The 23,345-nt window shown below is 44.7% G+C and overlaps 1 protein-coding gene and 1 long non-coding RNA gene across 12 annotated transcripts in view; one reads left to right on the top strand and one right to left on the bottom strand.

Moving 5' to 3' along the window:
- The window catches only part of VPS13D (vacuolar protein sorting 13 homolog D), a 273,475-nt gene that overhangs the window by 233,774 nt on the left and 16,356 nt on the right, over window positions 1–23,345 (top strand). Inside the window, exon 68 of one of the 10 annotated variants that reach the window (XM_024976418.2) lies at window positions 6,203–7,439. Coding sequence (XP_024832186.1) covers window positions 6,203–6,275 — 73 coding nt within the window. The 3' untranslated portion in view covers window positions 6,276–7,439. 10 annotated transcript variants of the gene reach the window in all.
- On the bottom strand, window positions 12,694–23,023 carry LOC112441834 (uncharacterized). 2 transcript variants are annotated; one of them, XR_009490847.1, is made up of 4 exons: window positions 20,707–23,023; window positions 20,222–20,474; window positions 16,705–16,861; window positions 12,694–15,735 (listed from the first exon to the last, which is right to left on the bottom strand). It is a non-coding gene; the product is annotated as an uncharacterized lncRNA (long non-coding RNA). The 2 variants fall into 2 exon arrangements; XR_003029729.2 differs by having other exon boundaries at window positions 12,694–16,861.

Raw genomic sequence — 23,345 nt, 5'->3', positions numbered from 1 at the left:
GGTTCAATCCCTGGGTCAGGAAAGATCCCCTGGAGAAGGAAAAGGCAACAGTATTCTTGCCAGGATAATGCCATGGACAGAGGAGCCTGATGGGCTACAGTCCATGGGGTCTCAAAGAGTTGGACTCAACTGAGCCACTGAGCATCTGCACACATGCTCTTTACCCTGGACCTCATGGCCTGAAGTGTGCTTGTCACAGTCTGTCACCCCTACCAGCTTAACGCAGAGGTGGCAGGCGGCCTGCCTGGAGAACCAAGCAGCCAAGTATTGTGTCCAGGACCTGTGCTGCCCTTGGTCCTCTCTTCTGCATATCAGGCCCTCCCCAAATGATAAACCACTGTATCCTTCCAAGTTCAGAATTGTCTACTTTCACAACATAGCACTCACACGTGCGAGTTCCAACTTGTCTTTGCTCTGCCATCCAGCCAAGGCCATCTTCACCAGCTGGTGGCCTGGGAACTCTTGACTGGGACACAGTACAGGAAGCCATGGAAGGAGATGAGAATATCTAAGTATGTGCACAGAGTACTGTGACCTTCTTTTGGTGGCCAAGGATAACTTTTGTTTATTTTGGTGTTCAGGGTCCTGAAAAAAGGTTTCTAGAAGTAGAAGAGACTATGGGGCTGGCCACCTCTGAGTTGGCCAGACAGCCATCCTATCTAGTTAGGCTTGTGTAGTCAGGGTGCTTTAAAAGCCTAGAAACAGGCTCTGGTAGTTCCTGGATGGAGCTAACTCCATGGTTTGGATTCCGTGAAATGATTGCTAAACCCAGGGCTTAGCAGACCTTGGTACTGGGCTGGATGTCTTTTAATGGGCACATGTTTGGGGGTTCTTTTTGTCATGTACTTGAGCTATTATGGCATCCAGGAGCTATGCTATGGCTGGTCTTTGGGAATATGAAGAGAGAAGTCCTAGGGGGTAGGGAGTGCTCAAACTACTGCACAATTGCATTCATCTCACACGCTAGTAAAGTAATGCTCAAAATTCTCCAAGCCAGGCTTCAGCAATACGTGAACTGTGAACTTCCAGATGTTCAAGCTGGTTTTAGAAAAGGCAGAGGAACCAGAGACCAAATTGCCAACATCCGCTGGATCATGGAAAAAGCAAGAGAGTTCCAGAAAAACATCTATTTCTGCTTGATTGACTATGCCAAAGCCTTTGACTGTGTGGATCACAATAAACTGTGGAAAATTCTGAAAGAGTTGGGAATACCAGACCACCTAACCTGCCTCTTGAGAAATTTGTATGCAGGTCAGGAAGCAACAGTTAGAACTGGACATGGAACAACAGACTGGTTCCAAATAGGAAAAGGAGTACGTCAAGGCTGTATATTGTCACCCTGCTTATTTAACTTCTATGCAGAGTACATCATGAGAAACGCTGGTCTGGAAGAATCACAAGCTGGAATCAAGATTGCCGGGAGAAATCTCAATAACCTCAGAAACGCAGATGACACCGCCCTTATGGCAGAAAGTGAAGAGGAACTAAAAAGCCTCTTGATGAAGGTGAAAGAGGAGAGTGAAAAAGTTGGCTTACAACTCAACATTCAGAAAATGAAGATCATGGCATCTGGTCCCATCACTTCATGGCAAATAGATGGGGAAACAGTGTCAGACTTTATTTTTTGGGCTCCAAAATCACTGCAGATGGTGACTGCAGCCATGAAATTAAAAGATGCTTACTCCTTGGAAGGAAAGTTATGACTAACCTAGATAGCATATTGAAAAGCTGAGACATCACTTTGCCAACAAAGGTCTGTCTAGTCAAGGCTATGGTTTTTCCAGTGGTCATGCATGGATGTGAGAGTTGGACTGTGAAGAAGGCTGAGCACCGAAGAATTGATGCTTTTGAACTGTGGTGTTGGAGAAGACTCTTGAGAGTCCCTTGGACTGCAAGGAGATCCAACCAGTCCATTCTGAAGGAGATCAGCCCTGGGATTTCTTTGGAAGGAATGATGCTAAAGCTGAAACTCCAGTACTTTGGCCACCTCATGCAAAGAGTTGACTCACTGGAAAAGACTGTGATGCTGGGAGGGATTGGGGGCAGGAGGAGAAGGGGACAACAGAGGATGAGATGGCTGGATGGCATCACTGACTCGATGGACCTGAGTCTGAGTGAACTCCGGGAGTTGGTGATGGACAGGGAGGCCTGGCGTGCTGCGATTCATGGGGTTGCAAGGAGTCGGACACGACTGAGTAACTGAACTGAACTGAACTGAGGGAGTGGTTCAATTATAGGAAGAAATTCTGTTGCTCTTTTGAATTATTTTGTTCCGTTTAGAGTGATTAAAGATGCCATGAGGTGGCCAGATGATCCACGAAGTGAAATTTATAGAGATTGTTATCTGCAGAGATCTTAAGACAGAGCACTAGAAAATTCCAGTGCTTTATGTAGCATGCAGAAGGAAGCCTGGTCCGAGCAGCTTGCATCCGAGCAATCCTTCGAAACGGCAGCAGCACAGAGCAGCGACTCAAGAGTCACCTCTTGGCTTATGTGTGACTCACCTTCCTTTGGCAGCATTAGGGGTGTCCCAGGCCTACCGGCTTCTCTTCACCCCAAGGAACTTGTTCTTCAGAAAGCCACATGCCTGCCCTCTCTAACTGCCTCTGCCCCAAGGTCCAGAGGGAGAAACAGTCCCTCGGTGGACAGGAGCGGCTAGAAGAGGGGTTGTGTTTTTGTGTTAGCGTGGCAGGAAGCAGTGCTGTAGCCTCTGCTTCTCTGGACAAGCCCCCTGATACACCTGCTCCTCTCAGAGGCTCAGCAAGGCCCAGGCAGGAGGGCCAGTGCCCACTGCTCACTGGTCTGGGCTGCTGGCTGGCTTGTGTTCCAGAGCCCAAAGAGGCCAACTGCAAATGTCCGTGATGGAGCATAAGCAGTGGCTGGCCCCAGACTGGGGTAGGAGGGCTGTTTATTCTGCTACCTGCTCTGTCTGAAAGGGTCTAGCATCTTTTCCCTCTGCCTCCTTGGCTCTCAGCAAGTTCTAGCACATTTTCAATCCACACTTTTTCCACTCCTGTAGAGGAAAGCCCCAGGCCAGTGACTCATGTGAACTCGGTCTCATTGGCTCTTGTTTCCTAGGAGAGCAAATGCTCTGAAGGTGCGGTGCAGCTGTGACCCAGGGCATGGGTCTGAGTTTTATGAAGGCTCAGAAACACACCTGAGACGACCCCACGCCCTTTTCTTTCTTTCATATTTTTGATTTCTCACCACCGGGACCGTTAAGTCTGCTTTCAAAGGGGGAATAGGAAGAGGAGAGGAGAGCATTTCAAAGGAAAGCTGATTTGGTCTCTGAACCAGCTTGTCTTCTAGGTTGTACTTCACCCTGATGAGAATCAGAAAGGACAGTCTGTAAGCCCCTGAAATGCAATTTCCAGTGAAACACGAACTTCACTCTAGTGGCTCTGCAGCTGGAGAGCCTCAAAACTAGGTCCAGATGTTCTCTCTCCTGGGTTAGCAGGAAGAAGGTTTGGGGCAAGCTGTGGGGGCAGAGTGCTTTTGCTTTTACCCCTTCTTGGAGTGCCTGCTTTGCAATCGGTGTCCTGCCTTCTGGGGCTCTTTAGGGTAAGTGCTTTGAGCACCTGGGTCTGTTTTGGTCCCGTCTAACCCACACACCACCCCCTGCGCCCCCACCTCCTTACTCTGAGCTAGCCATTTACCACAAGCAAGAATGACCTCTCTCCTGCTGCTCAGGTTCAGAAAGCAAGACAGTGCTGGAAAAGTGAGTGAGATGTGCTAGAAAGGAAGTCCCCTGCAGAGGACCCTCAGGTCAACAAAGCAACATCCACGGCCCCTACCACCATCCAGTATAGATAGCTCAGGGCCAGGCCTCCCGGTCCAGAGAGAAGTGATAGTAATGGCTAGTTCATGGCCTTTCCTCTGAAGAAATATTCACTCAGAAAAAAAAGCCATTCCAGACGAAGACGGGCCAGTCTCACTCCTTAACTAGCCTGTACCTAACCCATGCTTGTCTACAATATGTGATCGTTGCAGTTGGTACTCATGCTTTGCTTCTTGAATGTACTTTAGACATTTTGGTGTTTGTGCCTGACTGCTCCCTGAATCATCTTTTTAAAAAGTATTTCTATCTTGTGAGTTTAAAGCTATATACAAACCTGAGCTATTCTCATATCCAAACAGTATATGAGCCTTCATAGTGTATGAACACTTCCAAGATAATTCACCTTGTGTGAATTACTTCTGTAATTCTTACAGCAAGCCAATGAGATAGGTACTATTATTTCTGTTTTTAAAAAGAAACATAAAATAACTCAATCCTGCTGCTGCTGCTGCTAAGTCGCTTCAGTCGTGTCCGACTCTGTGCGACCCCATAGACGGCAGCCCACCAGGCTCCCCCGTCCTGGGATTCTCAAGGCAAGAACACTGGAGTGGGTTGCCATTTCCTCCTCCAGTGCATGAAAGTGAAAAGTGAAAGTGAAGTCATTCAGTCATGTCCGACTCTTCGCGACCCCATGGACTGCAGCCTACCAGGCTCCTCCATCCATGGGATTTTCCAGGCAAGAGTACTGGAGTGGGTTGCCATTGCCTTCTCCGAACTCAATCCTACTTGGCTGTTAATAATCACCAAAAGGCTCATAGTGGTAACCCTGCCAGATACCTTAGTATGTATGTATGTACATGTGCACACACTCACGTACAAATACGTATGTATATGTGACATTAGATGAACCATAGAAGCACAACTGTTGATGGCCTAATAAGTAAATTGTTTTTAACATTATGTAATATTAGTAAGTCATTTTCAACATTTTCATAATACTAAATTGCACATATACAACAATATATTGGGCTGGTCCAAAAATTCATTCATATTTTTCTGTCAGGTGTCATGGAAAAACCCAAACAAACTTTTTAGCCAACCCAGTACTCAGCTAGTCCTTTCTTGATGGATGTTTCTAATTTTTTTGCCATCATAAGCATCTTTTACATGTATATTTTCACATGTGTATAATTCTCTCTTTTAGGGTAAATTTCTAAAAATAGAATTGCTGGGTTAAGGGTAAATGTATTTTCTCCTTCGGAACGCATTACCAGATTGCCTTCTAGGGAACTGAAACACCTGTATTCCCACCTTGTGTGCTTGAGAAGACCCTTCTCTCTGACCCTCCACAAGCTTTGGCTGTTCATTCATTCATTCATTCAGAATTCTTTTGAGAAGTTTATAATGTAGATGCTGTATTACAAGCAAGGCACTGTTAATGTTTGAGTCTCTGCTGATCTGAGAGGGAATGTTTTCGGTGATACTACTTGTATTTCTTCCATCACTAGGGGTATTGCATCATCTTTTCATCTTTCATTTGGCCACTTAGAGTTCTTCCTTTGTGAATTATACTTGCATATTCTTCACCCCAGTCCTTTTTAAACACTTGAGGTCAGAATTTGTCTTCCTTTTGAATATGTTTGTTTTTGTTTATTTGCATCCTGTCTCGATCCTACCCTTCCAGTAGTAGTCATCTTACCAGTTTATCATTCACATTGGTATATATCTTTCTTCTAAATATTAATAAAATTTAGATTAATCACTTGGCAAATTCTATTAATGAAGTTAAAGTGTGCATCATGACTATAGAGAACTGACACTGCTTACTGTTCTTCAGTCCATTGCTTTCCCATTAAGAATGAGGCATCAGCCAAGCTACTATATAGGGCAGGGAACTCAGCTCAGTGCTCCGTGATAACCTAGAGGGGTGGGACTGGGGGGAGGTGGGAGGGAGGATCAAGAGGGAGGAGATACATGTATTCTTACAGCTGATTCACATTGATGTACAGCAGAAACTTAACACAACAGTTATATTCCAATTAAAAAATAAATTTAAAAAAAGAATGAGGCTTCAATCAGATGTTTTTAGATTTTACGTGGGGTGGTCTACTAACTGACTTTTGTCTCATTTATTTCCTCTTTCTTCTTAGTATTGGTTTACCACCAGTTCCTGCTGTAAAACTTGGCAGGTTATTACTGATGCTTTACATTGCTGTATTAATAAAAACCTTGCTCTGCCTTTGGTCAGGGCCCTACTTGAAGACAGGGGCCTTGCCAGGAACCATGTCCTCTGCAGTGTGTAGAGCCAGGCCTCTTTAGCTCTCCCATCACTGATAATGTGGTCTAGGTACAAACACCTTATCTTCCCAACTGGACTGTATTATTATTGAGATCATATTATTGCCTTCTTTGGTGTCGCTCCAGGATTTTCAGATTGCTTAACACAGTGATGAACTCAGAGTATGTATTAAAGAGATTTCACCAACAGTCATGCTGATAAGAAGTTTACCGTGTCTGAGACTAATATAAAGACCCAAGATCAAGTTGGATTTTGCCACTTAACAGCTGAATGGCCTTGGACAAACTGCATAATCTCTCTCAGGCATGGTTTTCTCCTCTGTGAAATGGACTGCTAATAAAACACATCCTTAGAAGAATCTTGTGAAGCTTAGAGTCAACACTAAATAAATGCAGCCATCGAGACAAACTGTGGACCCCGGGGGTCCAGCACTGTTAGTCTTAGTGTCTTCTCACCTAAGATCGAAGGGGAAACGTGGATGTAAGAGAGCAGGTGGAGGTGGCAATCCGCTGTTTTTCCAAAGGGTACCCTTAGAGGTTCACATGCTCCTCTGCTTTAAGACCCCATGTTGAGTCTGAATGTGGTTTTTTCCCCCAAACACAGAGCCTTGCAATCATTCGGGGACTCACACGATGCCACAAGTTTAAAATGTGCCAGTTTCTTCTTATGCTCTGCCAGTTTTCTTAGTGGTAGCACAAGTGCCTGCACGCATGCCTACAGATGTGTGTGTATACATAAGCATGCGTGTGTGTAAAACGCTTGGAAGAAGTAAAGATGGGATCAGATTTTGCCTGGCAGAGCAACTAACATCTCTAGTAGCCTCTAAGCGTTTTCCCAAATGGGCTTTAATTGGTTTCCTTCTGTTCTATTTTTATTTTGTAGTCATCTTAATGTATAGGGAGCCAGCTCCTTCAAATGAGACATTTTATCATTAAAACGTGTCATTTCGTTTAACCGCCATGCACCCGGCTTCACCATTACCGATGGACGACTGGCAAGGAAGGGTTCTGAGTGGTGGTTCTCCTATGACCTCACCGCAGCTGTGACCCACCAGTCTGCGCTGCACATGGACCCAGACCAGAGCAGGCTGGTGGCCAAGTGTCAGACTGCACTGTGGGCTTGGCCCCTCCTCACCTGCCCCCAGTGGCCCTCGGCCCCACTGTGGCCTGTGGCATGAAGGCCCTCCTGGCCCACGTCGGCCTCGTGTGCTGATTAGACAGGAATCAGCAGATCTGTTGAGTGCGTGTTTAATGTGACACAGATGTGAAACAGGCTGCAGATCTTTCTGCTTTACAAATTTTCAGCTTTTTGCATTTCATCAGTGTTGCTTATTATTTACAGAATGTAACTTGAGACAGCAGAACAGATTGTAATTTTTAAAAAAGGTTTGGGGTGGGGGGGGTGGGTGATGGGGCCGCAGGGGATCTGGGAGGAAAAAAAAAAATCCAGTAGTGTGGAATGTTGTTTGCTGTCCAGACCAAACAAACCAGTTTGCCAAGGGTTGATGGACTATGGCAATCCGTCCCATTCATGTTCACACCGGCAGCACTTAATTATAAGGCAGCTTGACCTTATCACCAAATAAAGAAGAATCTTTTGTTACCAGGTTGAACGTCATGGGAACAGGCAGAAACATACCCCTTGTCGAGGGCACCGAAGGCAATCACTTCGCTGCCAGCTTGGGTTCTGTTTTCTTCCTGTCCAGACAGACAGGACACCTTTGAACCGAATCCCCATTTGGACACATATATGTTCTCCTTGCCTCATTCCTGCTCTGGCTTTATATTCAGGCATTGTAACAAGAGCCAGAACAAAGAACAGTGTCTTCCTCAGCCTGAGAAATCCATGAGTGTCTTGAGGGCACAGCGTTCCACCCAAGTTGAAAAGGAAGGTGCTGTCTCTTGTTCGCAGAGGGTGGGTTCTCCAAGAGGTAGCCTTGATTCTGAAAAAGCTCAGGTTAAATTTGAAGACAAACCATAAAAAAATACCCACTGGTCAGAAGGAAGATGAGAGAGAGAGTAAGTGATATGTTTCTAGGTCAACAGAACCTAAGACTTGGGACTGAAATAATGAAAGCCACACAGTAAAAACTGCTTTGGAGAAGATCTCCATGGAATTTGAGCTGGTGCACAGAGTTGATCGCCTTGGTCAGAAGGTTCTGAGCTGCTTCAGTGCTGAGTGTCAACCCTGGACTGGACCATCTGTAGGGAGCCAGGTCCCTGGCCCGTTTCCAGAGTTCCAGGCCCCACTGCTCTTTTCCTTCCTGGAAAAGTACAGATGGTGCCTGGTCCCCCAGTACAACCAGGCAACTGTCCAGTTGTCACTTCCCTCCACCCTGGGAGAACATGACTTGGTCAGTAACTTTCTAGTGTCTGTCCATGGGGAGATGATCAGCATTCCTGTGCCAGGAGTTCCTGGGTTATTACCAACTCCCAGCCCTTCCCCTGGCTGGGCGAAGAAGAGTCCCCCATTGGGCTGCCCCTTCTCAACCCCCCAACCCCCTTCAGAAGCAGCAGCTCTGGCTCCCCTGCTCCCGCTCCTGCACGGGCTCATGCCTTCAGTCTAGTCGTTTAGCGTCTGTGTGTGTGTTGAGCTGGGGTACAGCGAAGGGGCTGGAGTACGACTCACGGGAGAGACAGAAAGCTCTGGTCACACGGGGCTTCCATTCAGGTCTCACCACACTCTCCAGACCATGACTTGTTTCAAGCAGGAGGCTCCTCCCCAGAAAGGTTGGTGCCTGGAGAAGAGGGTATGTTCTGGCTGGCTCTGCGACCCTTTCAGGGTCTCAAGTCCAACCTCAGGGCCTGAAACACACCCTGTTTATCCCTGTGAGTGAGGAAGCAGTACGTAAACTTTCATTCTCATGAGTTGCTGATCTTCAGTGTCCTCATCCTTTTTTGAAGCATCTTTTCCTGGTCCCTCTTTCTCCTTTTCTACTTCACCTCGACCAGTACTCTCTGTTCAATAGTAAAAGTTTGTATGAAACTTCCAGTCTGAATAAACAGTTTGAAAGCAAACAAATCAGGGACTTCCTTGGTGGTCCAGTGGTTAAGAGTCCACCCTGCAATGCAGGGGATGCAGGGTTGATTCCCGGGTCGGGTAACTAAGATCCCACATGTTGCAGAGCCCATTCACTGCAACTCCTGAGTCTCCATGTCACAGCTAGAGAGTCCTTGCATCTCAACCAAAGGTCCCGATGACTCAGTGAAGATCCCATGTGCCACAACTAAGACCCAGTGCAGCCAAATAAATAACCAAACAAGTCACAAAGCAGGTCCTCAGAGGCTGCAGCACCCAGACCTGCTTGGTTTTGATCACAGGAGAGGGAGGCCCTTCATGCAACAGAGGGTGGAGACCTGGGGTTAGAGGTGGGAGTGGAGGCTAAGGACACAGCCTCCATCACCACCCCCTTCAGACACGGCCGTTCACTTTTCAGGGGTTGGATGCATTCAGGCAATCTTACAGACTTCATTTAGATAAAGTGTTCTATTTCTGAAAACCTCAGTTATGACTTTTATTAATGGCAATATTCTAAAACTATTCATTCCAATTCTAAAAATTTGACATTTAGTATAATTTACTGAGCTGCTAGATTGATTAGCTCTAGCTGCTTTTAAAAAGTTCTTCAAACAGATAAGGTGCAGATAGAGTAAGTCAGGTGAGTAAACACTTAAGCAGTAGTTCCTGTGGAAAACATGTATGCATCCCAACATTTGCTATTCCCCTTATGAATCATTCTTGCATATTCAGTAAGCCATGTTTTCCATAGTGTGCTGTCAGGCTGAAATTTCAAATCTGAGTTTTAAAAGTGATGTGTTTCGGTATTTCACATTGACTTCAGTTCAGTCGCTCAGTCATGGCCAACCCTTTGCCACCCCATGGACAGCAGCACGCCAGGCTTCCCTGTCCATCACCAACTCGCAGAGCTTACTCATACTCATGTCCATTGAGTCAGTGATACCATCCAACCATCTCATCCTCTGTCATCCCCTTCTCCTCCTGCCTTCAATCTTTCCCACCATCAGGGTCTTTTCTAGTGAGTCAGTTCTTCACATCAGGTGGCCACAGTATTGGAGTTTCAGCTTCAGCATCAGTCCTTCCAATGAATATTCAGTACTGATTTCCTTTAGGATGGATTGGTTGGATCTCTTTGTAGTCCAAGGGACTCTCAAGAGTCTTCTCCAACACCACAGTTTAAAAGCATCAATTCTTCGGGACTCAGCCTTCATAATGATCCAACTTTCACATCCATACATGACTGCTGGAAAAACTGTAGCTTTCACTAGACAGACCTTTGTTTGCAAAGTAGTGTCTTTGCTTTTTAATATGCAGTCTAGGTTGATCATGGCTTTTCTTCCAAGGAGCAAGCGTCTTTTAATTTCATGGCTGCAGTCACCATCTGCAGTGATTTTGGAGTCCCCCCAAAAATAAAGCCTGTCACTGTTTCCGTTGTTTCCCCATCTATTTGTCATGAAGTGATGGGACCGGATGCCTTGATCTTAGTTTTCTGAATGTTGAGTTTTAAGCCAGCTTTTCCCTCTCCTCTTTCCCTTTCATCAAGAGGCTTGATGCCATAAGGGTGGTGTCATCTGCATATCTGAGGTTATTGGTATTTCTCCCATCAATCTGATTTCAGCTTGTGTTTCATCCAGCCCAGCATTTCACATGATGTACTCTGCATATAAGTTAAATAAGCAGGGTGACAGTATGCACCCTTGACATACTCCTTTCCTGATTTGGAACCAGTCTGTTGTTCCATGTCCAGTTCTAATTGTTACTTCTTGACCTGCATACAGATTCCTCAGGAGGCAGGTCAGGTGGTCTGGTATTCCCATCTCTTGAAGAATTTTCCACAGTTTGTGCTGATGCATACAGTCAAAGGCTTTGGCATAATCAATAAAGCAGAAGTGGATGTTTTTCTGGAACTCTCTTGCTTTTTTGATGACCCAACGAATGTTGTCAATTTGATCTCTGGTTCCTCTGCCTTTTCTAAATCCAGCTTGAACATCTGGAAGTTCACGATTCACATACTGTTGAAGCCTGGCTTGGAGAATTTTGAGCATTATTTTGCTAGCGTGTGAGATGAGTGCAATTGTGCGATAGTTTGGACATTCTTTGGCATTGCCTTTCTTTGGGATTGGAATGAAAATTGACCTTATCCAGTCCTGTGGCCATTGTTGAGTTTTCCAAATTTGCTGGCATATTGAGTGCAACACTTTCACAGCATCGTCTTTTAGGATTTGAAATAGCTCAACTGGGATTTCATCACCTCCACTAGCTCAGTTTATAGTGATGTTTCCTAAAGCCCACTTGACTTAATATTCCAGGATGTCTGGCTCTAGGTGAGTGATCACACCATTGTCATTATCTGGGCCGTGAAGATCTTTTTTGTATAGTTCTTCTATGTATTCTTGTCACCTCATCTTAATATCTTCTGCTTCTGTTGGGTCCATACCATTTTTGTCCTTTATTGTGCCCATCTTTGCATGAAATGTTTCCTTGGTATCTCTAATTTTCTTAAAGAAATCTCTAGTCTTTCCCATTCTATTGTTTTCCTCTATTTCTTTGCATTGATCACTGAAGAAGGCTTTCTTATCTCTCCTTGCTATTCTTTGGAACTCTGCATTCAAATAGGTATTATTTTCCTTTTCTCCTTTGCCTTTAGCTTCTCTTCTTTTCACAGCTGTTTGTAAGCCCTCCTCAGACAACCATTTTGCGTTTTTGCATTTCTTTTTCTTGAGGATGGTCTTGATCACTGCCTCCTGTACAATGTCATGAACCTCCATCCATAGTTCTTCAGGCACTCTATCAGATCTAATCCCTTGAATCTATTTGTCACTTCCACTGGATAATCATAAGAAATTTGATTTAGGTCATACCTGAATGGTCTGGTGTTTTTTCCTACTGTCTTCAGTTTAAGTCTGAATTTGGCAATAAGGAGTTCATGATCTGAGCCACAGTCAGCTCCCCATCTTGTTTTTGCTGACTGTATAGAGCTTCTCCATCTTTGGCTGCAAAGCAAATAATCAATCGGATTTCGGTATTGACCCTCTGGTGATGTCCATTTGTAGAGTCTTCTCTTGTGTTGTTGGAAAAGGGTGTTTGCTATGACCAGTAATTACCCAGTAATTCTTAATAAGGGCATGGGAGACAGACAACTTTTGTGAGTACCTACTATGTGCCAGGGGCTTCTCTGTTGGCTCTGTGGTAAAGAATCCACCTGCCAATGCAGGAGATGTCAATTTGATCCCTGGGTCAGGCAGATCCTCTGGAGAAATATGGACAAAGGAGCCTGGTCGGCTTCCTGCATGGGTTGCAAAAAAGTTAGACGTGACTTAGCAACTAAACAACAATAGCTATGTACCAGACACTGTGCTATACACTTTTCATATATTAACTCAACAGTCGTAACCAAGTAAGTATTATATTCCCATTTATTGACAAGGAAACAAGGGCTGAGAGCAATCTGGTAACCTCTTCAGGATCACTCCGCTAATAAGTGACTGGATAGGGATTCAGGTCTGTTTGTCTTTTTCCAAAGCTTCATGTTCTTCCCTGTACCACCATGCTCCTAAATTTCATCCCTCTCTTAAAAGGGATCCAGCTTTTGGGAGAAGTTTGGTCATGTAAAGATTAAAAGAAAGTAATTATGTAATTATTTGCTAGAAATCAATCTGAAAGCAATATGCTTTGTTTAATCAACTTCTTATCATTAATATTTGTACTTAATAGCTACAAAATAAGTTTACCAGGAAGTGTATTTTAGGCCCATGTGAAGCACCTTGGGATTGGCCTTAGAAGTGATAGGTTAGTAATGAAACTGACCATAGTTAGAGATTCCTGTAAGCCTTACACTGAATCAGAATGCTGTGCTTAAACATAAATGAAGCTTGTGTTTATAAACACCTTGTTTTTGTAGTGAAGATGTTGAAAGTTGCAAACTGCTTTGTAAGTTGTCAACTGCTTTTTGAAAATCAACCCCAGAATGCATGCAAAAGTTAGTCATTTCAGGACATCCAAGGCTATCAGGCTGTAATCTCAGTATCATATTGTCCACTTGATTGAAATTCTTTGTAGATTGAGTTTGCCTTACTCCTCCCCGCAGCTTCATGAACAGGTAGTTAGTGGACTAGGAGTAAAAGCTCTGAATTAGTCTCATTCTTAGAGTTTAAATCCCAGTCGTCATCTCTGTTGGCATTAGTCCTACCAGCTGTCAAAGTTGCAGTGTCATGGAGTCCCCCAAACATGTGTTAGGTTACAGGAAGCCTTGACCCCTATAAACAAGTCAGGTGTGAATCCCACAATGGGAGAAAGCCCGGCCCAGGAAACGTCGTCCCCACTGCAGGATGTCAAGTCACAAAAAACTTAACAGCGATGGTCGTGTAATTTCTAACAATTCCATGAATCAGCATCTTTCCCGCATTTTTGGTTATAACAATACAATATGGAATTTTATGTGTTGTTACACACATGATTTCAGAGCTCTAGGGAGAGGTAAGTAGAATGTTGACAAGAAAGCAAGAGGGAAAGGGGAATATTTCCATTTGAAGCGGTTTCCCCAATAAGAAAACTAAGAGAGAAGGACTGGATGTTGGCTCCCGGCCCATCTTGGTTTCAGCCACCGAGGCTAAGCTAAGTTAGGGCCCCTCTCGTGCACACATGGCACCCTCTGCAGATACTCCATCATCATCATCATCAGTAGCATTTTATTGAGCACTTACTCTGTACCAGGCTTTTTTATAAGCACTGTACACATATTGATTGACTTATTCCTCACAACAGCCCCATTAGTATCCGATTTTACAGATGACGAGTCCAAAGCTCCAAGAGGTTACACAGCCTGCAGTAGGTCACACAGTCTGTAAACGCTGGAACTGGGACTTGAACCCTGCTACCATGTTACACGCTCTGTCCTCAGGCTCCCCGGCCACATTATAATTGCTTGTTTCTGTTTCTCTTCCGTTAGACTCCAGGAAGCTCCCTGAGAACTCCATTCATCTCTGTATTCCTAAAGGCTCAGCACGGCCTATGCTCAGGAAAAGTTCATTAACTGGGATGATGGTGAGGGGCAGAGGCAGGTAGAAGTCATTCTCAAGGCTCTCAGTTTGGCTTCTCAGTAATTTCATTTAGGAACCAACCTCTACTGACAGAGGGTTTCTTTCTGTCCAACTGTTTTTTTTTTTTTCAATGTGTTCAAAATCCAAACTGTCATTGGGTATTTGGTATAATTTCCTCAGTTCAAGACTTAACGCAGCCAGAGCCCAGTTATCATTAAACTTACGGGTAGAATACTATCTCTGAGTACATTCTAGAAAGTAGAATTCTGTCTGTCATGCAACTATGGGGAAGAGTTTCTCCTGTAAACTGGCCAGACTTCAGAGGTCTCCACCCTATAGTAGAGTCTTCTTTGATTACAGTTTGTACTGAAGGGAGTAAAATGAGTTAGTGGAGAAGTCCTTTTCTACTTAGTCTTTGGAAGTGGATACAGTTATGAGAAGAAGGCTACAGGTCAGAGGTCAGATGTCACCCCTGGCATAGCAGGCTTGGTGATCGGTCTAGACACTGTGCTGCAGTGGATATCAGAAGTTTTAACCAATTCATACTCTCCAGTGTGGAGAATACTGTTGAGACAGACTTGAATTCCTTTTAGAGAACTGATAGATGTTTAACCCACTCAGTCAAGAATTCTAGTACTTTGTAGCTGGCATTCATTTGTTGTTCAGTCGCTAAGTCATGTCCAACTCTGCAACCCTGTGAACTGCAGCACGCCATGCTTACCTATCCTTCACTATCTCCCAGAGTTTGTTCAAACTCATGTCCATTGAGTCAGTAATGCTATCTAACCATCTCATCCTCTGCCACCTCCTTCTCCTCTTGCCCTCAATCTTTTCCAGCATCAGGGGCCTTCCAATGAGTCCATTCTTTGCATCAGATGGCCAAAGTATTAGAGCTTCAGAATCAGTCCTTTCAATGAATATTTAGGGTTGATTTCCTTTAGGACTGATTGGTTTGATCTCCTTGCTGTCAAAGGGACTCTCAAGAGTCTTCTCCAGCACCACAATTCAGAAGCATCAGTTCATTGACACTGAGTCTTTTTTATGGCCTGACTCTCTCATCCATGCATGACTATTGGAAAAACCATAGCTTTGACTATACGAACCTTTGTTGACAAAGTGATGTCTCTGCTTTTCAAATCACTATCTAGGTTTGTCATAGCTTTTCTTCCAAGATGCAGGAGTCTTTTTATTTTGTGGCAGCATTCACCATCCACAGTGATTTTGGAACCCAAGAAAATAAAATCTGTTACTGCTTGCACTTTTTCCCCATCTATTTGCCATGAAATGATGGGACCAGATGCCGAATACTAGACTGGATACCCATTCCCTTCAGGGGATCTTCCTGACTCAGGGATTGAAGCTGGGTCTCCTGCATTGCAGGCAGATTCTTTACCATCTGAGCCACCAGGGAAGCCCTGTCATTCATTAACAGCTAGTATTTAAAGAGAGAGTCTGGGTTGACCATCTCAGCCTAATTGTTTGTACTCAGTCTAGCACAAGTATATACAGGTAAAATGTTTAATTATAACAAAAGTTTCAGACACACACATAAAGTAAATGCAAGCACAATCCATCATCTTGCTGAGGTCCGTTCACAGTCCCTAAGGAAGATGGCAGTCATCAGTTGACTAAACATTCTCTTATGCTAGGAAGTCACATGTTTGACACACACACTTTGTCCTCATTTACTGATTGTTTTTTGAACTTCATTTGGTTGATAGACATGGGCCATGACAGATTCTTCAGCCAACTAATATCTTAACTCAAGCTGTACAGGGGTGTGTGTATGTGTGTACAACATCTGTCTTCAACTAATAGAACTATGACATGGTTACTCATCATAGAAGCGAAGAACAAATAATAGCTGGCCAACCGTTGACCCTCCGGCTGAAAGGCAGGATCAACCCAGTGGATGGAATTGGTTAGATCGCCCCATGTCACCTTGTTTGGATTTACTGCTGCTTCAAGAAAATGACAGGGATTGTTTTCATTACTCTGATCTTTGGCTTTGGCTCCAGTGAACGTCAGAGAGCAGTGGCCAGATGCAGAGCTGCTCTGCATTGATCTCCCCCTCTAGGTGGGTATCTGCAGTGTATCAGCCACTGTATCAGCAGCCCCTTCTCCCCCAGGGTGGGGAGTTGTGGGGAGAGTCGTCCATGCTGTACAGCCGGCGCTCTGACATTTCCATGGAGTTCAAAGCCCAAGTTCGTTTGGTGCTGACATTTTGGATTAACTGGTTGACTGGAACGCCTGCTTCTTTCTATACACTGTGAAATTTCTAAACCGCAGCAGCCGAGGGCTTAAAATGGCCGACAGACCCCCAGCTGGCAGCAATTAAGTGCACCGCGGCCCTTGGGCTAAACAAAGGTTTGTGGAGGCAGAGCTGCTGCCTTTGCACTAAGCCAGCTCCCGCCTTTTGTAAGCTCTCTTCTGTGTGAAGTGTTTGTCAGTGAGAGATGCCATCCCCTTATGAGAGATGAGTGGGTGGAGTTGTGCCACCTCTTGTGGAATAATTCGTTAACCCCAGGATGGTGGTACCAGGACCCTGCCCAAGAGGCATCATGTCTTACCAGCAAAGGTGATGGTGAGCGGGGAAGCCAGAAGACAGTCCCAGGACGTCCCAGCCCTGACGGGCAAGAGCAGCCCTGACGGGCAAGAGCAGCCTGGAGGCTGATCTTTCTGCTCTGCTCCACATCTGCACCTCTTTTCTTAATGGAATCCCTTGTGCTGTAGGTTGAAAGGGGAAGATGGGCATGAGAAGACAAGATGCTATTTGAAACCCATTCAAGCAGCAAAAAAACGTTAGAAGCTAGACCAATGCTATCTAATACGCTATTTAAATTTGAGCACATTTAAAGGAAAAAATTTAAATTCTGTTCCTCAGTCACACTGGCCACATTTCAAGTGTCAGTAGCCACACATGGCCAGTGGCTGTGTGCTGGACAGTGCTCCCCTGGACAGTACCAAAAGTGCTGGAAAGGATACAGGTTACTAGGCTCTCTGAAACGCATTGCTGGTGGGAGTGTAAATTGTTTCAGCCTCTCTGAAAACAGTTTGAATTATCTTGTTAGCTGAACATTCATGCCCTGTGGTCTAGCAAACAGCTCCTAAGTATGTACCCAAAGAAACTCTTGTCGAGGTTCACCAGGAAACAGGTATAGGAATGTACACAGCAGCATTGTTTGTAGTAGCAAAACCTGGAAATACTCCATGTGCCATCAACAGGAAGCTGGATGAGTGATGGTCTGTTCATACAGTGGAATAATTATAAGCCAGTACAATAACTGAATTATAGCTGCACACAGAAGAGTGATTGAATCTTAACAATAGGACTTCAAGGAGGAAGAAGTAAGTCTGCAAACATAAGAAGGTAGTGCCATCCTTTTTCAGAAGCCCCAAACAATGAAAACCAGAAAATGTAACAAGACTATACCAGAGCATACTTTGAAATGTGATACGACTCCATGCAGAAGGAAAGTAAAGGAATGGTAAGTGCAAGATAGAGAGTAGTGGCTATCTCAGAAGAGGAAAAGGAAAGAGGAATGGGGAGGGGGAGGAGAGGGAGAGGACCACACAGATAGACTCAAGGTATGGTCAGACAATGGGGTTTTCACACAAGGGATAGTGGTTTCACAGATGTTTATTATGTCATTTAAAATAAATAAAAAGCCAGTGATGATAGTGGGCCCTAAACTGAGGATAATGATGCGTCTAGTCCAGAAGTCCAGTTTAAAACAAAAAGAATGGAGTCCTTTCCTTCCAGATGCTAATAGGTTCATGGGAACATACAGGCAAGTGACTTAGGAACAGTGATCTAACTGGTTTTTTTGAACACCACTGAAGAACTATGGACAGAGTTTCGTGACATTATACAGGAAGCGGTGATCAAAACCATCCCCAAGAAAGAAATGCAAAAAGGCAAAATGATTGTCTGAGGAAGCCTTACAAATAGCTGAGAAAAGAAGAGAAGCAAAAGGCAAAGGAGAAAAGGAAAGATATATCCATCTGAATGCAGAGTTCCAAAGAATAGCAAGGAGAGATAAGAAAGCCTTCCTCAGTGATCAATGCAAAGAAATAGAGGAAAACAACAGAATGGGAAAGACTAGACATCTCTTCAAGAAAATTAGAGATACCAAGGGAACATTTCATGCAAAGATGGGCTCGATAAAGGACAGAAATGGTATGGACCTAACAAAAGCAGAAGATATTAAGAAGAGGTGGCAAGAATACACAGAAGAACTATGCAAAAAAGATCTTCATGGCCCAGATAATGACAATGGTGTGATGACTCACCTAGAGCCAGACATCCTGGAGTGTGAGGTCAAGTGGGCCTTAGGAAGCATCACTATGAACAAAACTAGTGGAGGTGATGAAATTCCAGTTGAACTATTTCAAATCCTAAAAGATGATGCTGTGAAAATGTTGCACTCAATATGCTAGCAAATTTGGAAAACTCAACAATGGCCACAGGACTGCAAAAGGTCAATTTTCATTCCAATCCCAAAGAAAGGCAATGCCAAAGAATGTTCAAACAATCGCACAGTTGCACTCATCTCACACACTAGCAAAGTAATGCTCAAAATTCTCCAAGCTAGGCTTCAATAGTATGTAAACTTCCAGATGTTCAAACTGGATTTAGAAAAGGCAGTGGAACCAGAGATCAAATTGCCAACATCCGTTGGGTCATCAAAAAAGCAAGAGAGTTCCAGAAAAACATCCACTTCTGCTTCATTGACTATGCTAAATCCTTTGTGCGGATCACAACTGTGGAAAATTCTTCAAGAGATGGGAATACCAGACCACCTTACCTTCCTCCTGAGGTCTGTATGCAGGCCAAGAAGCAACAGTTAGAACCGGACATGAAACAACAGACTGGTTCCAAATTGGTAAAGGCTGTATATTTTCACCCTGCTTATTTAACTTATATGCAGAGTACAGCATGTGAAATGCCGAGCTGGGTGAAGCACAAGCTGAAATCAAGATTGCCAAGAGAAATACCAATAACCCCAGATATGCAGATGATACCATGCTTATGGCAGAAAGTGAAGAGGAACTAAAGAGCCTCTTGATGAAAGTGAAAGAGGAGAGGGAAAAAGTTGGCTTAAACTCAACATTCAAAAAACAAATATCATGGCATCTGGTCCCATCACTTCATGGCAAATCAATGAGGAAACAATGGAAACAGAGAGACTTTATTTTCTTGGGCTCCAAAATCACTGCAGATGGTGACTGCAGCCATGAAATTACAAGATGCTTGCTCCTTGGGAGAAAAACTATGATCAACCTAGACAGCATATTAAAAAGCAGAGACATTACTTTACCGACAAAGGTCCATCTAGTCAGAGCTACAGTTTTTCCAGTAGTCATGTATTGATGTGAGAGTTGGACTATAAAGAAAGCTGAGCGCCGAAGAATTGATGCTTTTGAACTGTGGTGTTGGAGAAGACTCTTGAGAGTCCCTTGGACTGCAAGGAGATCCAACCAGTCCATTCTAAAGGAGATCAGCCCTGGGTGTTCTTTGGAAGGAATGATGCTAAAGCTGAAACTCCAGTACTTTGGCCACCTCATGCAAAGAGTTGACTCATTGGAAAAGACCCTGATGCTGGGAAAGATTGAAGGTGGGAAGAGAAGGGAACGACAGGATGAGATGGTTGGGTAGCATCACTGACTAGATGGACATGAGTTTGAGCAGGCTCTAGGAGTTGATGATGGACAGGAAAGCCTGGCATGCTGCAGTCCATGGAGTCACAAAGAGACATGACTGAGCGACTGAACTGAGCTGAACTGTATTCCTGAATCCCAGAGTGAACAGATTTAGGATTGTGACATGTACAGTCATCCTGATCTCAAAGGGTTATGCTCGAATTTTTAGTGCCATGGTCAATATATGAATAAAGCAGTTCCCATAACACATGAGGGCCTGCACTGAAGATGTCTCTTTAAACTTTCTGTTGGCTGAAGTCTGGAACTAAATTTTTTCACATGCAAATGGTTTTAACTCCTCCACTCCCCAGCCTCCCAACTTGGACCTCAGGAGGTTAACACTTTAATTAGGTTTCGGAGAAGTAGGAATCCTTTCTTGCCTACCAGCAATGATAAGGACATAGGAGACTGTGGAAAGAATGCCTTTAATCCATCTCTGTTTCTAGTAAGAATATATGTCTAGATCGCCTCTTATGAATGGGACCTTCAGGAGACCACAAGGGTGACTCCGTGTCCTCCCTCCTGTGTCTGTGTGGACAGTGAGCCTTGAATGCCACAGCAAGCAGCTCCAGGCAGCAGGATCTGAACACTCCACAACAACCTTCCCTTGGTGTTTGGTTGATCATGGAGTGAGGACCTGTTGGGGAGACAGATAAGAAAACTTAACAAACAGGCAGTGCATACCCATGAGGGAGCACATCTGGCATTCAGGTGTGTTTAGAGTTTGAAAGGTAGAAGATAATGCACTGGGCATAGAGGGAAGAATGGATCACAGAACTCTGGGGACGGTGTGGAGGGAGGTTACCGAATCAAGACCATCTGTAGGCACCAGAGAGCTATTTGGTGACAATAGAGGGCCACTTACTTACATTCACAACTGTTCTGTGGTTGTTATTCATGGGATGTGGTTCTCAGAAGCGCAGATCCAGAAACGGGCCACCTCTCCTTGCCTGCTCTGGCTTCTCGGATCTCACCCAAGGAGGGCAGGACTCTCACTGAGTTTTCTCCTTCTTGGTAGCATGTTTTTTCCCTGCTTTGAATACTCATGAAAAGAATGTTTCTTCTAAGGAAAACATGTGTCAACAGAGATGTTCCTGTCATGTCTCTGCCTTCATGCGCCTTCTTTGTTTTGACTAGTTGACTGGCCAGACACACCCTTGACCTTTCCCTCAGGAAGTTGGGATTTGAGCTGGTTCATATTCTGCTTTAATTTTGTTGGCTTTCAAAGCTGAGCATTCATGGTCTGTAATCTCTTCAGCAAAGTTTGCATATCATCTCTTGTTTTTAGCTCAGTAGTCAAAGTGGCCTTTATACCTCTTCCCACCCCCACCTCCAAATGCCTTCATTCATCTATTCAGTTAATACTGCTGCTTCTCTACCATGAACCCAGGAATAAAACAAAATCCCTCCTCTCATGGAGCTTACATTCCAGGTGGAGAGCCAAGCAATAAGCAAATATTTTTTTTTAAGTGGGATGTGAAGCAAATATATTTTGAGCTCATGGCCAATTTAACCTGACTTGTTTTTGAAACAACTTGCTGTGAGGAGAAGGACAGGAGTGGAAACAGAATAAGTTACAAAACTACTGGAGCAATCCATTCCAAATCCAGAGATCATTTATCAGTTACAAGAGCGATAGAGAAAGAGAGAGATTTGGGGCATGTGTGAAAGTTGAGCCTTCGATCCTCCCAGTAGATCCAGAAGGATGTAGGGAGAGGAGTCAGGATGCAGCCTTATACTGAAAGACGTAGATGAGCACGCCTGGCAGGCCTCCTGAGGGCCTTTGGGCTTCGGCCATGGCACCCAGGCCTCTTCCAGGAGCTTCAGGGGTGATAGGATAGGAAGCCTGACTTGAGGAAAAGATGTGTTTTTAGCCTGTCCTAGACAGTGTTTGAAACGACGGTAGATGTTTCACTGGACCAGGAGATAAGAACAGAACTCAGTTACCTGGAAAAGCACTGCACACTCCTTCCCCTGGTTTCTCTCCCACGCAGTGTTTTGCCAGCATCCTTACAACAACAGTTGTCCGGCGTCTGTGTGAAGGGTTAATGGCAGCCCTCTCTGCTGCCCTCCATATTTTCAGTCAGTTGCATGCTCAGTCACTCAGTTCATGTGTGACTCTTTGTGACCCCATGGACTGCAGCCTGCCAGCCTCCTCTGTCCGTGGGATTTTCCAAGCAAGAATACTGGAGTGGGTTGCCATTTCCTTCTCCAGGGAATTTTCCTGACCCAGAGATCGAACCCCTGTCTCCTATGTCTCCTTCATTGGCAGGAGTCACCTGGGGAGCCCCCTTCAGTCAGTTGTTGGGATCTAAATAACCAGCAGTGGGCCTCAGTCTTAAAGAAGGAATTGAGACTGTGCACAGCAGGAGTACGTGAATATATCTTGTAATTAAAATTGGGTGTGTTTTTTTTTTTACCCATTCCCTTGGTGCAGATGATCAAAACTTCTTTTTAGTCTCACTCGGAGAACACAATTAGTAGTGTATTCTTGGGGCATCCTTTTTACTGAACTTTTTATAAAATTAATCACTGGATTTCTGGTTTCCAAGCCCAGATCAAGCATTACCCAGGTATGGAGCTTGAGCCCACGTGGCCTGGTAGGTGGAGTGTTGGCGTGGGCCTGGGAGGGCTTTTGAGTTGTCCTATCTTTACATCTCACCCATGGTGTGGCCTGTGGCAAATTTCTGCTTCTGTCCCTGTGTTTTTACCCTGATTTGCCTACCAGGCACTTTCCTGCCCCTGCAAGTAAGTCTCTTAGTTCATGATTCAGGAGTGGCAAGCCTCAGCCTCTCATTTAGATGTGTCTAGAGAGGGGTGTTTTGCTTCACTGGAATCCAGGAACAAATAATGAAAAGTACACCAAGTACAAGGCCGAGGACAGACCAGGCACACTCTTATCAGTCATCTGAAAAATGCACAGCCTTTCCAAGACAAATATGGACTCCTGTTTCTAGGAAAACACCAGAAAGTACTTATCAATTACCCTGTATATGGTTTGTGGAAAAAGACAACACCAGCCTACCCTGAAAGCCATAGCAAAGCAGATTCCTCTGGGCAACCGACAGCTGAAGACCGTGAGTTGGAGCCCAGCCTGTGGCCTGGGACTGGTCCACGGAGTCTCTCTCCTCCCTCCTGCGATGCCTGTGTCCCTCCCCGACACCAGGCAGCTGAGCTCCTCCTAGAAGATGGGGAGCCTGATGTGTTCTCACTCACAGTCAAACCTCTCACACTTCTTCCTGACCTTTTCCAAGTCCAGAGGTGTCTCTCCAGAAGAGATCCCTAGAAAAACAGAGGGTGACCCAGAGTAAGTCCAGTAATAATAACAGTGACAAGAGTCACCATTGGTGGATAGCCCACATTCTGTCCAGCCCAGGCTTGATGGGCATAGTTTTGTTTGATCCTCGCAGCCATCCTGCAAGGTAGGTACTGTCATCCCATTTTACAGAGAGAACTAGAACTGGGGGTTGAAGAAGTGAACTGACTTGCCCATGATCACGTGTCTAGG

This window comes from Bos taurus, chromosome 16 (assembly GCF_002263795.3).
Source record: "Bos taurus isolate L1 Dominette 01449 registration number 42190680 breed Hereford chromosome 16, ARS-UCD2.0, whole genome shotgun sequence".
Taxonomy (NCBI): domain Eukaryota; kingdom Metazoa; phylum Chordata; class Mammalia; order Artiodactyla; family Bovidae; genus Bos; species Bos taurus.
The sequence above is the reverse complement of the archived record's forward strand: the minus strand, read 5'-3'. Positions and strand labels throughout refer to the sequence as shown.